The sequence below is a fragment of the Artibeus jamaicensis genome, unplaced genomic scaffold, assembly GCF_021234435.1.
Source record: "Artibeus jamaicensis isolate MK-2021 breed Jamaican fruit bat unplaced genomic scaffold, CSHL_Jam_final contig_490, whole genome shotgun sequence".
In the NCBI taxonomy this organism is placed as follows: Eukaryota; Metazoa; Chordata; class Mammalia; order Chiroptera; family Phyllostomidae; genus Artibeus; species Artibeus jamaicensis.
In genome coordinates this window covers 17,784,934-17,801,674 of record NW_026521861.1, presented here as the reverse complement: position 1 = coordinate 17,801,674, position 16,741 = coordinate 17,784,934, and the positions used below count along the sequence as shown (strand labels likewise).

Genomic DNA, 16,741 nt, shown 5'->3' with positions numbered 1-16,741 from the left:
TATGGACATGAGTTCTTTACAGTCAGCTCTCTCCTTCTCTCACCAGACGTTGTAACACAAAAGGAGTTGTCAGGGAGGCAGCTTTGCCCCAGGAAGGAATTAGACCCTGCGCTCCTCATCACGGCTGCACCTGGGGTACCTCGTAGTCAGGTGCTGGAGTGGAGCCCTACCGCTGGGCGTCCCTCCACTCCTGGAGGAGGGCTTGCCAGCGCTCCTCGAACGCAGGATGCTGGGTTACGAAAGGCAGATGAAGCACTCAGCACTATAACTCCACCGTGTCCCAAATTCTGCATACTACCGATGCTCCAGTCTTCGTAGATTTTAACCCACCATAAATTTGCAACAGATGTGTTTATGTGCGATTTACAAAGACATTTTATGGATAATTGGACTGATGGAGAATTTTTTGAAAGATGGTTTGAGCACATCCAGGTCCATATTGTCCCTGTGGGCCATGCCGTCCTCTGGCCATCAGCAGCCCAGCTTCTGTCCTCTTTCTAGGGGATGAAGTCCTCTCTGATGGGCACCGGCATGGTCTCTTCCCTGGCGGGGCTGTTCCTCCTCGCTGCTTCTGCTCCATCTGAGCTCCACCCCCCCAAGCCCCCTTATTAACACAAGGCCTCAGAATCAGCCCATTGCTCCTGCCCCCACCAGGGGCGGGGCTGGTCTTTCACCCAGCACCTCCAGACCATGTAACAGGCTACTCACAGGTCCTTGTTCAGAGATGGGAGGCAAGGCAACCTCAGGAGAGGGTGTCTCTGTCCTCCTTGTCCCCCCCCGGGGGGCAGCTGGTGCCCTGCAACTGGCAGAGCCCACCTCACCCCCTTGGCAGCCTGTCCGTTCCTGCAGCGGCAGCTGTCAGTACGATGAGTTGACTCTAAAATTCAGAAAACAACACTCTTGTGTTTCTCTTCCTCGTGGAAGCCTGCTTCCCCCACCCCCTAACCACACCCGTGAGGTGGGTCCTCGTGTGACTCCCTGCTGTGGCTGCTGCACTGTGAGCTCCCACCAGGAGTTGGGGGGCGGCATCTGTCCCACACACGCTCATTGTGTTGGGGAGGAAAACTGGTATTTGCTAATAAATATGCATCCAGGCAGGGATACAGAGATAAAAGGCTCAGCCCATCCCATAAAGGGTCTGCAGTCCAGTGAGGGGACAAAAGGAAGGAGAAAAAAGTGAAAAGGTGAGAACTACAGCGGAGGGAGGTAATGCCGCCCCCCCGGGGAGGTGAGAACAGTGATAACCACAGCCAAGGGGTGTTGGGATGGAGGGAAGGGCAGAGGGGGCCCAAGGAGGCCATTCCAGGCAGGTGGAGAGGGGCAGTGCGTGGTGGGGGCAGGGCGTGTGAGGCTGTTGAGGGGAGCAGTGGCTGCCTTGGGGGAAGCCCTGCCCCCTGTGGTGTGTAGCCCTCATTGCTTAGGGCCCTGGTCCGTTTTGTTTTTCAGCTGATGAAGGTTGTGAATGAAATGTGCCCCAATGTCACGAGGATTTACAACATTGGCAAGAGCCACCAGGGCCTGAAGCTGTACGCGGTGGAGATCTCGGACCACCCAGGGGAGCACGAAGTCGGTGAGGCAGCCCCTCTGGGACGCCCGCGTCCCTTCATGCCTGGTGCCTTCCTCGAGTGAAGGAGACGGATGGCCCCTCCGGAGCCTTTGTGACCCAGGGCAGGAGCTGCCCGCACACTGTGCTCACTGAGATTCTGCAGTTCGTCCTCTAAGTCTCTTGCCTTGCAATGCGGGCTGTGGGCTTTCTTAAGCTACAGATGCCCTCCTTTTCTCCGGATGGACTGTTCTTAGTCCTGTTCTCCTGTTTTCAGTACTGTTCTGAGACCAAGCGCGGTAACCAAAGAAAAAGGTGGCCAGACATGGGTCGGACAGGGTCCTTTTCTGGAAGAAAATTCTGGACTCCCTGGTCATTAGAGGCTCAAATCAGAGGAGGTCCCTAGTTATTTTTAAATATTTCAATCTGTTTTAAGCATTTCCTATTTTCAGCCATTTCCCATGAGTCACTCAGAGCCCATGTCCACCTCCAAGTCAGAGGGGCTTCCCTGGTTTTCTTCCTGGTAAATCTGTGAGTCCTTGAGGGACCCCCTTCTATTTAAATTCAGAGGTTTGTCTGACTCGTCCAACTTGAACATTCGCCAGTGTTTCTGGACTTCCTCTCAGGACTTTCCTGTAAAGGGCTCATCTGCACATAACAGCCCATTGCCCTAAAGGCAGCAGCTTCCCAGTGAGCAGGGAAGACGCGCTGTCTGTCTGCGCCCAGCCCTGAAAACACTGGGCTTTGACGAGAAAAAGCTCCAACTCGGCCCTTTCCAAAATTTCCAAAAGCGTGCATCGCTGATTCGCCCTGCCGGACTGTTGTCTGCCGGTGTTCATTCACCTTTGTGTCCTTCTGCAATTCAAAAGAAGTTCTTCTTAAAAAAATAATTGCCTCCTCAAACAGAAAACTAATTTCTGTGGCTTGTGTTCCAGTGTGAATTGAAAGCCTCAGCCCAGTGCCCTTGCGAATAGCAGTGAACATTATTGCCCAGGGGTTGGTGTCCTCGGAGAGTTTTCTGTGCGTTTTCTTAGTTACTTACCTCCTGGGAATGGAAACTATGCTGATACAGTTTTGGAGGATCGTTGGGAAGAACCGGTGGGGCTAAGCCTGTAAGTTCACGCTGTTCAGGATGCCTCCTGTGTCCCGGCACCAAGTGACAACAGCTGCTTTGCCGCCAGCGTGACCGGAGCCCGTCTTTTTCCCGTCTCTGAGTCCAGGGGAGCCCGAGTTCCACTACATCGCGGGGGCGCATGGCAACGAGGTGCTGGGCCGCGAGCTGCTGCTGCTGCTGGTGCAGTTCCTCTGCCAGGAGTACCTGGCTGGCAACGCACGCATCGTCCGCCTGGTGGAGGAGACCCGCATCCACATCCTGCCCTCCCTGAACCCCGACGGCTACGAGAAGGCCTACGAAGGGGTAATGGCCCCGCGCCCCCACTCGGTGCGACAGCCGGGCCCCCCCCCCCGCCGGATGCATGGCACGCTTGTCCAGGAGATGAAGTCCACACTTGGGCTGAGGCCGGGTAGCTCAGTTGGTCAGAGGGTTGTCCAGACACGTCAGGGTTGTGGGTTCAGTCCTGATCAGGGTGCATGCAAGAACCGGCCAATCAGTGCACCAGTAAGTGGAACAAATCGATGTTTCCTGCCCTCTCTAATCATAATAATCATAATAATAAGCAACCCGTACTTGAAGCTTCCTTGTTGAGTGTCGCTTCTGAGGCAGGGACCCCACGAGGTTATGAAAGATACAAACTGTCACTGAGGATGACAGGGACCCCAAGAGGCACACATCAGCAGACTGGAGACGGCGAGCGTGAGCAACACGGCTGCTAATACAGTGGTCGTGATGGGGGCGGGGGGGGGGGCATGATGGCGTAAGCGCTTCGCCTGGCGGGCCCTGACCTTGAGCGTTACTCACAGACCTCAGTCCTCTGAGGAGAGTTGTTCTGGTGTTCTGATACGTCGTTTATACTTCATGTTCTGAGCATGATGTAGAATTTGTATAGGTTACAGTTATGTATAGAATCTTGTATAGAGTAGGGTTAGGATTATCTGGGAATAAAATGGAAAACTGCTTAAAACAATGCTACCTACCAAATGCACGCTTTACGATCCAGAATTTTGGGTGTGTTCTTTGATACAAATAGGGATTTGCAGGCCAGTTGGTTGGGGGTTTGTGAGCCAGGATTAGGGGCAGGACAGGGAGGCTGTTAATTCTGCAGTGATGGGCTTTCAGAGTCATTACCGCCCAGTGTTTCATCTGACCAGTGTAGATGCTCCCAGGGGCAAGGAGAGGGGAAGGGGGGACCCCCCACTTTCTGAGCCCTGCCTTGCAGCAGGAGTCCCTCTCTGTGGAGTGATTTGGCTCTATCATCCATCACCCACCAAGTGTGGATCCGCCTTTGGGTGGGAGGGTGTGCAGAGTCCCAGCTCCGGGATGGCGACGGGGGCGTCCTGTGTGTGGCGGAGTCGGTACCGGCCAGCAGTCTGCGGGCTCCTCTCACTCCGAGTTGTCTCCCAGGGCTCGGAGCTGGGAGGCTGGTCCCTGGGGCGCTGGACCCACGACGGCATCGACATCAACAACAACTTTCCTGACTTAAACACGCTACTCTGGGAGACAGAGGGCCGCCAGAACAGCCCACGGAACGTCCCCAACCACCACATCGCCATCCCCGAGTGGTTTCGGTCTGAGAACGCCACGGTGAGCGCGGCACCCACAGTCTGCAGGGCCCGGAAGGCCGGGGTGAAAGCCCCCCGGTATCTGCAGGGGACCAGGGCAAAACCGGTGCTTCTTTTATGAGTTTTCTCCAAAAGTAGGGATGTGTGCCAGATGGCTACATATTAAATACCTTCCAAGTTGATATTTTAGGAGATTCTTTATAAAAAATCATGCAGTTACATTCCTCTGTAAGAACACAATGCTTTAAAAAAGTCCCCGATCTGCATAATTGCAACTCTCAGTGTACCCCAGCCTCTGGCAGTTCTGCTATGAGATCGTCCTTAGCCCTCACTGTTACCTTGTTTTTGTTTTAATAACTCCCCATGGGTTCATTACATGGGATGCTTCTTTGGAAGAAAAAATGTAATTGGGTGAGAAGTGTTTCCCCCAAATTCCTTAGGGCTAGTTTCACAAAGAGTATATTGTAGGAGAAATAATTTTCACAGAATTTCACGCCCTTTTACTGCCTTCTTTCTCCATGGTCTTTGCCCCTGGTCTTTGAAAGTCTCTATGAGTGTCAGGGTGAGGTTGAGTGGCAACAACAGAGAAAAACAAGTAACAGTGGCTGAACGAGGGAGAGGTTTATTTCTTTTATCATGCGAAAGGACTCTGGTGGTGGATGGTACCCCACGGTCATCAGGAACCAGGGACTCACCCATCTTTCTGCTGCTACCTCATTAGCCGGTGACTTTCATCCCCAAAGTCATAATCCAAGGCAGCAGCTGTCCTGTCTGTGAAGGGAGGGAAGAGATGGGGTTAGAACGCAGCCCTCCCCTCAGATAATGCAGTAATGTGCAGAGGCCTTCCCAGACTTCCAACATAATATTTCTGCGTAACTCTCATTGGTCAGAATTTAGTCACAAGATGGTATCGGCCCACTGCAGGGAAGGGTGGGAAATGGTACCTTTTAGGCAAGCACATTGCAAGCTCACTTCAATTATTTCCCGTGTTTGTTTTTCATTGTGGATTTTATTCTACTGGAATGACCTTCACAGGGACCAGTAACTGATGACAAGTATCTCAATCAGCGGTCAGTGTGTGACCATATCAAACTTCCCAATTTTAGTGTCTAACATGGTCAGTGGCCTTTTTTCCCTTCCCCCGCTTTCTCCTCCCCCTACAAGGTTATTGAAGCCAATGCCAGGTGCAGTGTCATTTTGTTGGTAAATATTTACTATCTCTAAAAGACAGGACTCTCTTTTAAAACTGGAAATTGTTACCACTGTCATCTACAAATAAATGATGTCTTAATATTATAAAGTATCTAGCCAGTCTTTACATTTAGTTATTATCATTCTGCCTCTGTTAGCTCATTTAAAGCAGGATCCAAAGAAAGCCCATTCATTTTGATTGGTTTATAATCTCTTAAGTCTCATTTAAACAACAGATTTCTCCTCTATTGCTTTCTTTTTCCCTTGCAGTTTTATTGCTGTCGACCTTGTAACCGCTACGTTATAAACAGCTAGACTGTCTTGTAGCATTGCCCCTTGTCTGGGCTCAGCTAATTATATTCTTGTGAGGCCATGTAACATAGTCTTGTGTTCCTTGTACATGGGCAGTGAATTCAGACCAGACTGGACTAATTAGAACAGAGGTAGGCAAGTGCCAGCCCGCAGGCCCCGCCCCCCAGTTCTGCTTCTGTAAATGGTGTGTTATTGGAACCCCACCTCCTTCTTTCATCTGCGCATTGTCTATGGTGTCTTCCCTGCAGTGCTGAGTCCCCGTGACAGAGGCTGTATGGCCTGCAAAGTCTAGAATGCATGTGGACTGCCTGGGCCTTCACAGAGGCAGTCTGGACGAAGGGTGCGGCCTGACTCAGGGTTAATACGTTTGAAGCTGTGTTCTTCCATCAGGAGACACAGGGTGTGTGGCTGTGTTTGCGTCTGGGCGCTCGGTGGCCCCTGATGGAGGCTCCCCACCCTGTGTTCCCAGAGCTGCAGCATGTCAATGTTCTTATTCCACCCTTCCCTCTGTGTCCGTAACCGCAGTGTTCCTACGAAAGCAAACTTCTCTGGATTTCTCTTTTGTAAGTCCATTATTTCTACCAAGTCCGGTTCATTCAGGACAGATTTTGAAATTCGAAATTTTGCTCCTATTCTTCCATGAAATGATTGCCTTTTCAACCTGGTCCCTGTTTGGAAAGCTAGGGAGAGGAATCAGTTTTCTTCTCATTGGATTGCTCAAGACGTGTTTCATCTGGGATGTTTGCAGGTGGCGGTGGAGACCAGGGCCGTCATAGCCTGGATGGAAAAAATCCCCTTCGTGCTGGGCGGCAACCTGCAGGGGGGCGAGCTGGTGGTGGCGTACCCCTACGACATGGTGCGGTCCCTGTGGAGGACGCAGGAGCCCACGCCCACCCCGGACGACCACGTGTTCCGCTGGCTGGCCTACTCCTACGCCTCCACGCACCGCCTCATGACCGACGCCAGGAGGAGGGTGTGCCACACGGAAGACTTCCAGAAGGAGGATGGGACCGTCAACGGGGCTTCCTGGCACACTGTGGCTGGAAGTAAGTCTCCGATCCTCTGGCCTCCGTGGGGTGGACCCGTGGGCCGCCTCCTCCTAACACTCTAACACCTCCTAACGTCAGCGTCATTGGAACACTAGCTCCGCATAGTTAACCCCTGGAAGGTCCCAGCCCTCTGCGGAACCTCCCCTTCCTCCCTTACCCGTCTTGGAGGGGCGCACGGCAGGCTCCTGTTTTAGAAATAATGAGGGCTTGGACGCTGGAAGGGGGGATCTGCGGCAGGGAGAAAGGGGCAGAGCTGGGGCCTGTTTGACCCTGGGACCTGCTCTTCACCACTGAGCGTTTCGGACTTTATAGGGTCAGAGGTGGGTGAATGTGGACTCGGGGGAATGTCTGACCGAAAAGCAAACCCAGCAAAGGGGCAGAGAGCGTGCTGGAGCTGATCCCGTTTCGGAGGATGTCCTGTGCTGAGACCTGCGGAGGGGCCCAGAAAGGACCCCACACTCAGGTGTGAGCCCAACAGGTGGGGAAGACTGCTTCACAATGTCCCATCCACAGAGGTCGGCGAGAAGGCCCCCTGCCGTCCCACGGCGTCTGGTGGAAGCCCTGCTGAGCGCTGTGAGGGGCGCACTCGGCGTTGCTGCGGGTGCCCACATAGGGCCCCAGGCTTCCCACAGAGATGCCCGGTCCTGGTTTCGGGATAAGTGCTTGCCCCTGGCCCAGGGCTCCCCACTGAGGAGGGACAACGAGGTCACATTCCCCGCAGTCCCTCTCTATAGGGGTGGCAGGACCCGAGGCACATTCATCGCTCATTTCCTTGACTTTGTGCACGTTGGTCAAGCCATTGATGCGTTTGAAAAATATCTTGTGTCAGGTAGGTCTGGATTGGAATTCTGGTTCATCAGGTGGATGCTGTGTGGCCCCGGGCAAGTTTCTTCACCTCTCTGGGCCCCCATGTCTTTCATTTGTAATATGGGCACAATGACAATGGCAACGGTGCTCCCTCTAGGACTGTTGTGAGGACAGCGTAGGTGAGAGACGTGCGTTTTTCCCGTGCCTGGTTTATTGAAGACGTTCGGCTGTGGTGCGTTCCACCCCATGGAACACGCGGACCCTCTTTGGGGAGCGAGCCCAGGTTCTCTAGTTCACTGGGCCAGCGAACGTTAGCGTTATTTTGCTGGAGACTCGGCCTCCACATACCCTTCAGGAGTGCTTCCACCTGCAGGAGAAGGGGAATGAAAAGTAGCAGAAGTACTTGTGTCCGTGACCACTTTAAAACACGGACGCTCATCATTTCTAGTGGCTACCTACCAAGCAGAGGCATTTAATGGATCTCTGGCGTGGTTTTGCTCTGTGCAAAATTTTAAAAAAAATGCAAATCCCTATCTATCAAGGACATTTCCTGATGGTCAAAGAGCCTTTTGCCTTTCCATTCCAGCCCCCAAAGCCTGAAATAATCTTTATGTGAAACGTGTGTTTATTTTTCTGGCTGCTGTGACGAATTTGGTGCGGGCGCAGCCGCATTCCTCCGTGTCTGGTCACCGGTGACGTTTTGAACAGTTCCCTGCCACGCAGTCACAGCGGCGGCATTTAACTTTTTCCCTATCAATTATATTTTCCATTATGTCAGGGACTTTTGTGGCAGAGCCATGTGGCAACTCCAGCCTCTTTAATCATTCTCCTGGCGGCACAATGAAGCCCTCGGATTCATTTCTTTGTGGATTAATGAAATGCGATTTCTCATTTCCCCGCCTCCCCCTCCGCCTCCGCCACCTCTCCGCCTGGGTCTCGCTCACTCATTAGCACCGAGCCGACGAGCGTCAGTCCACGGAGAGTAGAGCTCCAGGCATCCCCAAATGCACATCGTGCCGTGTGCTTTTTGACTCCCAGGCGACGTGAGACCCTGTTTTCCTGCACCCTCCCCCACAGCGAAGGCAGGTGTCTTCATAGCGTTGGGCACCACATGTGAGCGCTGGGCTCCATGTGGGACCTCGTGACCAGAGCAGGGCTCTGGGCCAGGAGAGAACACACGGAGGGTCTCGCTGTCCCTAGGCAGGACAGATGGCTCGGGCAGAACTGTCTGAGTCACACCCCAGTATCTTGCCCACCCATGCTGCTGGCTGGCCTCCTGGTGTCTGTAACTCCAGAGTCCGGGTGCAGCTGAGTGAGTGGGCTTGGCCTTTGGACCAACCTTCTTCAACCAGACCAGGCCCCTGTGGGGGATTTTCTGTGAACTTGACACCGTCCCGCTTCTATTCCATGGCTCTCGTGTCCTTGTTTGTCACACATGTTGTGACTGATGACACATGAATGGTTTGAATCCGAAATCAATAGAGAGAGGGACCATATGTTTTGTAATATTTTGCCTGTGACTTTAGAGATTAGGCAGAAGATTGGTACAGAATTGCTCTTGACGTCCAAAGTCATGCTTCTTAATCACACGTGCACGCTGAGCGATGCATCGCTTAGCAGTATGGTGAGCCGAGAGCGGAGGGAGTGAAGACAGCGGGGGAAGACTGAGACCGGTTAAGTCTCGGGAGGACCTGCTCCTGTTCTCCGTCAACACAGAGAAACACAGCCCAACCCCTCTGCTGCCCGCACCCGTGACCCGCAGGGCTGCCCAGAGGCTGGGTGAGCTGCTAGGTGACCACACAGAATGTCACTGCTCCCAGTCCTTGTCATCACCCCACTCTCCCAAAACAAAAATGTTAGGAGAGCCACTGGCACTGTGGCATCCGACATTATCCTTTCCCCAAGTGTCAGGTATGGTAGTGGGTTGACTGGTAGCCCCCCAAAATATATGTTTACCTCCTGATCTCCAGAACAGGTGAATGTGACCTTATTTGGAAAACTGGCCTTTTGCAGGTGCAACTCATTTAATGATGTCATGATGAGGTCATTCTGGGTCTCCTGGATGAGCCCTAAAGTCACTGACAAATGTCCTGATAAACAGCAGAAGAGGAGAAAACAGGCACACAGAGGGGAGAGGAGAGGGCCGTGTGAGGACGGAGGCAGAGACAGGAGCCACGCAGTCGGAAGCCGAGGCACGCCGGGGGCCACCAGACGCTGGGATTGGCAGGAAGGGTCTCCCCTAGAGCCTTCGGAGGGGCCACTGCCCTGAAAACACCTTGACCTCAGGCTTGTGGCCTCCGGAACTGCGGGAAGGTCAAATCCTATTGTTTTAAGTCCCCCAGTTTGTGGTCACTGGTAACAGCGGCCCCAGGAGATGAACACGGGGACCAGTTCGGTGCCAGGCTGGGTCCTGCACACCCGGCGCTGGTCGTGTGAGGATGCGCGGGGCTGGTCTGCGCAGGGGCGCGGTGGCGGGTGCCTGTGCCCTGCGGTCTGTCCCTGCCCCCGCCGCAGCCCACCCGGCTTCCACCCCTGGCTCTGGCCCTTTCCAGACACACAATCCGGACATATTTCTTACTTGTTCTCTGCCTCAGTGTCCCTATTTGTAAAATCGTGCCATGCTGCCTGCCTCTCTGCTGGTTTGTGGAGAAGACTCAGTGACTAAAGATTTAGTAGAGAAGGTGTGGAGGGCCAGGTCCTGGCTTCCGTGCGGCACTCAGGTAGTGCTGGGCTGCACAGCTGCCTTTATGGGTTACGTTAGGAAATGGTGGCCGAGCAATGGCCGAGAGCAGCGTCGTTACAGAGATAAATTAACTGAATACTAAAAATCCTTGCTGTTAGTTAATGACACCCTTGTTCTAAAAGTACTGTTAAACCGAGTTTGATGAAATAAGAGGATTTTATCCGAAAGGCAGTAACTGCTGTTCTCTTTTGGTCCCAGATGCCTCCCCATAAACCCTTCCAGCTGCATCCTGTCCCCCTCCCGACACCCCAGCCCTGTCCCCGACACTCGCTGTGATGAACTTTTTGTCTGTCGTGGACACTCGACCCGACACCTCCTTGTTCAAATGACATCTTCCAATTCATGGTCTTGCAAGTCCGTGCTGTCCCTCCAGTGCCACTTGGAGCTTTGTTCAGTTGTCTGGTTGGCTTGCAGGTCTCAACGATTTCAGCTACCTTCACACGAACTGCTTCGAGCTGTCCATTTACGTGGGCTGTGACAAATTCCCTCACGAGAGCCAGCTGCCTGAGGAGTGGGAGAATAATCGGGAATCCTTAATTGTGTTCATGGAGCAGGTATGGTGTGGGCCTACGCTGCGATGGGGAGTTAGCTAAGGAATGAGGCCCTTGAGGTGGCGGAAAGTGAGAGATCAAATTGGTGTGGCCGTGGTCCTAGGCTCCATGGTCCTGGGCCACTCATCATCCTGGGCCAGTCACTCCAGTGTGGGAAGGGACCATCTCTGCACTTGCTTGGACTCGGGCAAGTGAGCTCTAAGTCAGAGTTGATCACTCCCACTGGTTCATGGCAGGTGAGACGGGTCCAGGGGTTTTCAGATGCTGCTCTGTGGGCAGTCATGTGACTTGGCGGGATTCCTCGTATCTGTCAGCTAGGGCTGTGTGACAAGTGTACTGGCTGGGGGCCTGAACAACAGAAATTACAATTCTGGAGGCTACAAGTCCACACTTAAAGGGGCCTGCCGGTTGGTTTCCCAACATTTCACCACAGAGGGGAAACTGAGGCACAAGGTCCAGAGTCGCTGTGCTATGCCACATAGCCAACCGGGAAGGGCTCTGTAGACGGAGCTGTTGTTTGCAGGAAAGTCCGGCTCTTCTCTCCTCTCTGACGCTTGTCTGTTTATAACATTAAGTCCATGTAGCACAGGAAAATGAAAATAAATTGTGAGTGCCAAAATTCCATTTTTAGTGGATTTTTTAACTGAATTATCTCAGATCCTAATATGTTTTAAACCTCCGAGATGTTTTCCCTCCTGTGGGAGACTTCTGGTGCAGGGACCCAGAAGGGACCCCCGAGTGTCCACACCAAACCCACGCAGTGCCAGGGAGCTCTCAAGCTCGGCGAGGCCCTGTGGGCACTCCTGGTGGCACTGGGCTGGCGTTCGTTGTTCTCACTGTGCGGGTCGGGTGGGGCGTGTTGGTGAGCTCACCCGGTGTCTCCTGTGTGCCGAGCAGGTTCATCGTGGCATCAAAGGCGTGGTGAGGGATTCACACGGCAGAGGGATCCCAGACGCTGTCATCTCCGTAGAAGGCATCAGCCACGACATCCGAACAGGTAAGCTGCACACGTGTGCCAACTTTCTCAGCAGGAAACGCCCGTTTTCCGGGAGTGTCTAAATGAATGAACAGACATTACAGGCTGCTTCCAAGAGTGCACATTGAACGGGCAAGCCAGTGCAGGCCCCCTTCCCGACCCCGTGCTGCTCTTCCTGGAGGGGAGGAGGGGCCTCTCCCCCCAAACTGTTCACCTGTGTTAACTGACCCTGTCCTCCCCATCAGTAGTCACATGTGACCCACCAGGAAGCAGTGATTCTGGGGCATCAGGATGGGCTGAGGCTGGAATTCGGACCTGGCGTGTGCCCCTCAGTGCCAGGCTGCCTGCCCACGTGCCTGGTATAGAAGGCCAACTGTTACGACAACAGGTGGAACGTACCTGAAATGCCGCAAAGCGGTCAACTGCTGGGCGACGCCCTGCATCACAGTTTTTCCTTGTAGTTGCCTCTTTCTTGGCTGGACAATGTTTTCGTGCAGTGTAGCATGGCATTAGGTACATAGTAACCCCTGCTGGTCATTCATTCATTCATTCATTCAGCCAGCGAATGGGATTTCGAACTCTTAATGGACCAGCTACCTGCGAGGTGATGACAGACCTCATGAGTGAAAGGGGCTATATGATCTGTGCTGCATAGGACTGTATTTTAAACACTGCTAATGAGCCCTCTAAAAGAGTGATTCATAAAAGAGCCTGGAACATTCCTTGGGCTATTAGTGCCTTGTATGCACTGTGAGAAAACATGAGGGTTTTAAATCGAGTGAGAGATAAAAAGGCCCCGGGGCCTACAGAAAGTACTTTGCCTAATGAGCTCTGAATTTCAAGCCCCTGTAATCGAGGAGACAGTTTTGATGAGCTAATGGGAATTGCATCTCCCTCTGCCTGTATTTCCCCCAAAACTAACTTCCCAGTGTGTTCTCACGTCACTGAATTCCATGCTTTACACGCGATGCTTTCCTGTATTCATTTCGGCATCTTTCGGGGCTCAATGTCAGCTCTGAATTTGCCTTGATTTCTGTCTGATGCTTATGTGATCCGACAAGTTATATTTCAGGAGGGATTTTGTGCAAAATAAATAGGAGTATTAAGTGGAATTCTACAGAGAAAGAAGCCAGTAAGAACGTTTTCCAAATGCATGTAAATAGGTCGGCCAAGTACCGGGCTCAGAATGCCATGTGACTCTCTTTTGCTTGGTGGACACTAACCTGACCTGCTATCAAATGGAAGGGCCTGGACTGGCCCTTCTACCCACTAGTGTCGATGGTGCCAGCTGTGTGCTGGCTGCCCCTGCAGCTCCACGGCCCACGCACCCCCGAGCAGACCTGATTGCTCAGTGCGCCAGTTACCCAACAGTAGTTGAGACTGAAGATGTCCAGCTTCTCGTGTTCATAAGTCATTTCGGTTTGTGTTCCCGTATTTGTCTTCCTCCCACTAAGTGGAACGGGCGTTAATGGAGGAAGCACCATGGGGAAAACACACCGTTAAGAGCAGAAGAATGAGAGGGTGGTGCCCATGCCCTGACCCAGGATGAGGAAGAGGAGGACCCCTGGTCCGGCAGGAGGACACATGCCATGAGAAGGCCCTTCAGTGTCCCCGGGAGCCATAGGGGTCCAGAGAGATGTCTCCAAGGGGGGATTGTATCAGGAAGCACAGGCCGTCTGGCACAAGACAAAGGCTGCTTGATGGGCTCTCGCCTTCCGAAAAGCCATGAAATGAGGTTAGATTTCATGGAAAACCATGCATTTTCACTACAGGAAGGCACAGGGCACAGAAGGACCAGGGAGCCCCTACCCAGGTGGTGCTCCTGGGCTCTCCCACTGAGCCCAGTTTACTGGAGAGCAGGCCGTGTGAACCCGAGACCAACTGCCGACGGTCGTCATTCATCTTCCTTAACCTCCCGAGGTCTTGTGAGCTCACACTGCGTGGGTGCTCTCCGATGAATCACGGTTGTAACATGAACTCAAGCACGATGCTTCCGAGTGTTATCTGTGTCTGTGGGGGGCATGTATTCACACACACGTACGCAATTTCCTTCCACACCTTAGAAGACTTTAGGGCTGACTTAACACTTCCTCAGATCCTGCCCTTTCTCTTCTCACCCGGCACTGAAGCTAACACTGGGCAGGATATTCAGATTGTCATGAGAGAGACACCCAAGCCTGCTGCTGGAAGACCCGCTAGTTACCAGCAGTGTGACCTCGTGCAGGAGAGCATACCTCTCTGGGCGTCAAATTACTCATGCAGGAAAGGACCCCTCATACCACCTACACCAGAGTTCCCCTCGGAGGGCCAGTGGGTCAGCGTGGGCCTTTTCCGTGTGTTGCGCTCTCTGTAGGGGTCACTGCGTCTCCTGTTCCATCTCGGGGCCTTTTTAATGTCAGGGGTCTGTGTTCTCAGCAGGTTGGAGGTTCCTGGCGAGGAGTAGCCTTGGCCTAGATCCCCACTTTATGCAGAAAGGATCTAACTTAGAGCTAAGGATGGGTATAGATCCCGTTAAGTGCTTGCTGGGTAGCTGACCAGCAGTGTAACTGAGGGTGGGGAGCAGTGGGCAGGGGGTCAGCCTTGCACCCCAAGTCTCTCTTGGACCCAGGACATGGAAAGAGCCATGGAATGTGGTGCATATACCAGGGCCTCCTGCCAGGTCATTGGCCCTTGTCCCGTGTCATCCTTCCCTTCTCTTTTCTGCAGTGAGGAGCCCCACCCCTAACTGCTATTCTATATTTGTAGCCATGCTAAGGAGAGCCAAAAAGCCATGCACTGGCGACTTTCCAGGATGGCATTTTGCGGTGAGGGCACACCACTTGGAAGTTCAAGTTCACAGTGAATGACATGTATTGTCATGGCGGATGGAGCGTTAGTGGTTATTTCTCCATCTCTGCTCATGTGTGTTCACACCGTGGGGAGTCTACACACCCCAACCCCCTGCCTGTTAAAACCATTAAGGGGGCTTCCAAAGAGGAAAGTATCTTGGCTTCCAAAATGCATTAAAAATCTGTATCTGCGGGGGCTTGGCTCCCACACAGCCCACCTCAGACGGAGTCTGTCTCGGGTCTTGAAATAACAGGGCTGCTAGTGTCTGCATTGGGCCAGAACTGCTCTGAATTCCTCTGCCTTCTCTTCACAGCCAACGATGGGGATTACTGGCGCCTCCTGAACCCCGGGGAGTATGTGGTCACGGCCAAGGCAGAAGGCTTCACCTCATCCACCAAGAACTGCATGGTCGGCTATGACATGGGCGCCACACAATGTAACTTCACGCTCAGCAAAACCAACCTGGCCAGGATCCGCGAGATCATGGAGAAGTTCGGGAAGCAGCCCGTCAGCCTGCCTGCCCGGCAGCTGAAGCTGCGGGGGCGGAAGAGACGGCAGCGCGGGTGACCTCCCAACCCTGGAGCTGCATCCAGACCCCGGCAAATCAAACCACCCCCTGGTCATGGCCCCATAGAGGACACGCTCCCTGTTGTTCGCTCTGTAACCCCAGAAGGCCTGGGAGAATGTGCCCACTGCGAGTCTGGTCCCCAGGGGAGGGCTGAAGGCTTGGGGTCTTTTCTTTTCTTTGTTCCCATGTATCTAAATAACTTGGGCAGAGCGGCAGAGAAAGGCTGGTGGGAGTGAGCGAATTCAGCAAGTCAAGCAGAAGCAGAGAGAGAGCGGGGCTTGCCTGCTCGGGGGCTCCTGGCTGCGCAGGAGGGGATTCCCGTGCTTCCCCTGTTCGCGTGACAGCAGATTCCCTGCGCATCTGCAACCTGCGTGGCTGAGAGTGCTGCATGCCTGGGGCCCTGCTGTCCCCAGTGTCACCCTTCGAGATGCTCACGGGCCTTCTAAGACAATCCACCCTCTCTAGCCCTGGGACATCCCAGGCTGCTGCAAATCAGCTGTGCAGTTGTTAACAAAAGAGGCGTTAGGAAATGAGCATCAAGCAGGCAGCCTTTTGAGTCCATTTATTTCCCTTTCAACAAAGGAGTGACATGCTCACAGCAGGGGAGGGTGGCTGAAATAATTCAAGAGTGATGGCTGGGCAGCAGGCATGGCTGGGGGCTGGTTGCATGCATACTGGGTTTATAGAGAACCCCCAAATTTCCTGCTGGTCCAGTAGTCCTGGGGGCTCCTTGGGTGGTACCAGCAGGAGGTGCCAGCCTCCCAAGAAACCACGTCTGTAGTGTGAGCTGCTAGGCTGTGGAAGGAGACGGCAGGCTGACGGGCGGCCCTCTCTCTGCCCCAGATGCTCCTCCTCCCGAGGAAGCGAGCTCTCCCAAACTGTCTGACGTCCAGACGGCAGGCACTTTCCATGCACGGAGTACCAGGCCTTGCAGATCGCACTGAATGTGATGAAAGGCTCTTAGAACCAGTATCTGTGGAGCATCGCTTCAGGAGCGGTTACCGAATTGCCATGCGAGAAAGTTTGTCTCACTTTTTATTACTGTTGCTGCCTCACTGACCTGGGAAGAATGAGAAAAATAAAGAAAGCAAATGGTGAGATGTTTGTAGTGTGTGGTTCTCCTGGGCAGCCTCGCCACCACACCCCGCAGGACTGGCTGGGGGGCTGAAGAGACAGGTTTCTGATCCTGTGGCTGAGCTGATCCCTGAGGCCGTCTGTCCTCTGCCACTGAAACACAGCCCCAAGTTCGCCACCACGGCCCAAGGAGCCCAGGGAAAATTAGAGGAAAGAAATCAGAGTGGTGGGCGGAGTCATTCAGTGCCTTCTGGGTATGCAGACAAGAACGACAGGTCTTGAGAGCTGAGGGGCGCCTCCCAGGTCAACAAGTCCTAGGACGGCAACCGGGTTTTCTCTTGCAGATCAACTCTGATTTACCGGTCGTAGCTTCTTGGAGTTCTGTGTTAAGAAGGATTCTGAGGCAGGGTCCTGGCTCG

General features: G+C 53.4%; 1 protein-coding gene across 2 annotated transcripts in view; it reads left to right on the top strand.

Moving 5' to 3' along the window:
* The window catches only part of CPXM2 (carboxypeptidase X, M14 family member 2), an 82,645-nt gene extending 66,299 nt beyond the window's left edge, over positions 1 to 16,346 (top strand). For both annotated transcript variants that reach the window (XM_037159206.2, XM_037159205.2), the window contains 7 exons: positions 1,447 to 1,570; positions 2,764 to 2,960; positions 4,065 to 4,244; positions 6,474 to 6,771; positions 10,739 to 10,878; positions 11,773 to 11,872; positions 14,994 to 16,346. In XM_037159206.2, coding sequence (XP_037015101.2) covers positions 1,447 to 1,570; positions 2,764 to 2,960; positions 4,065 to 4,244; positions 6,474 to 6,771; positions 10,739 to 10,878; positions 11,773 to 11,872; positions 14,994 to 15,247 — 1,293 coding nt within the window. In that variant the 3' untranslated portion in view covers positions 15,248 to 16,346. The remainder of the gene's footprint in view (positions 1 to 1,446; positions 1,571 to 2,763; positions 2,961 to 4,064; positions 4,245 to 6,473; positions 6,772 to 10,738; positions 10,879 to 11,772; positions 11,873 to 14,993) is intronic.
* Positions 16,347 to 16,741: the final 395 nt, after the last annotated feature.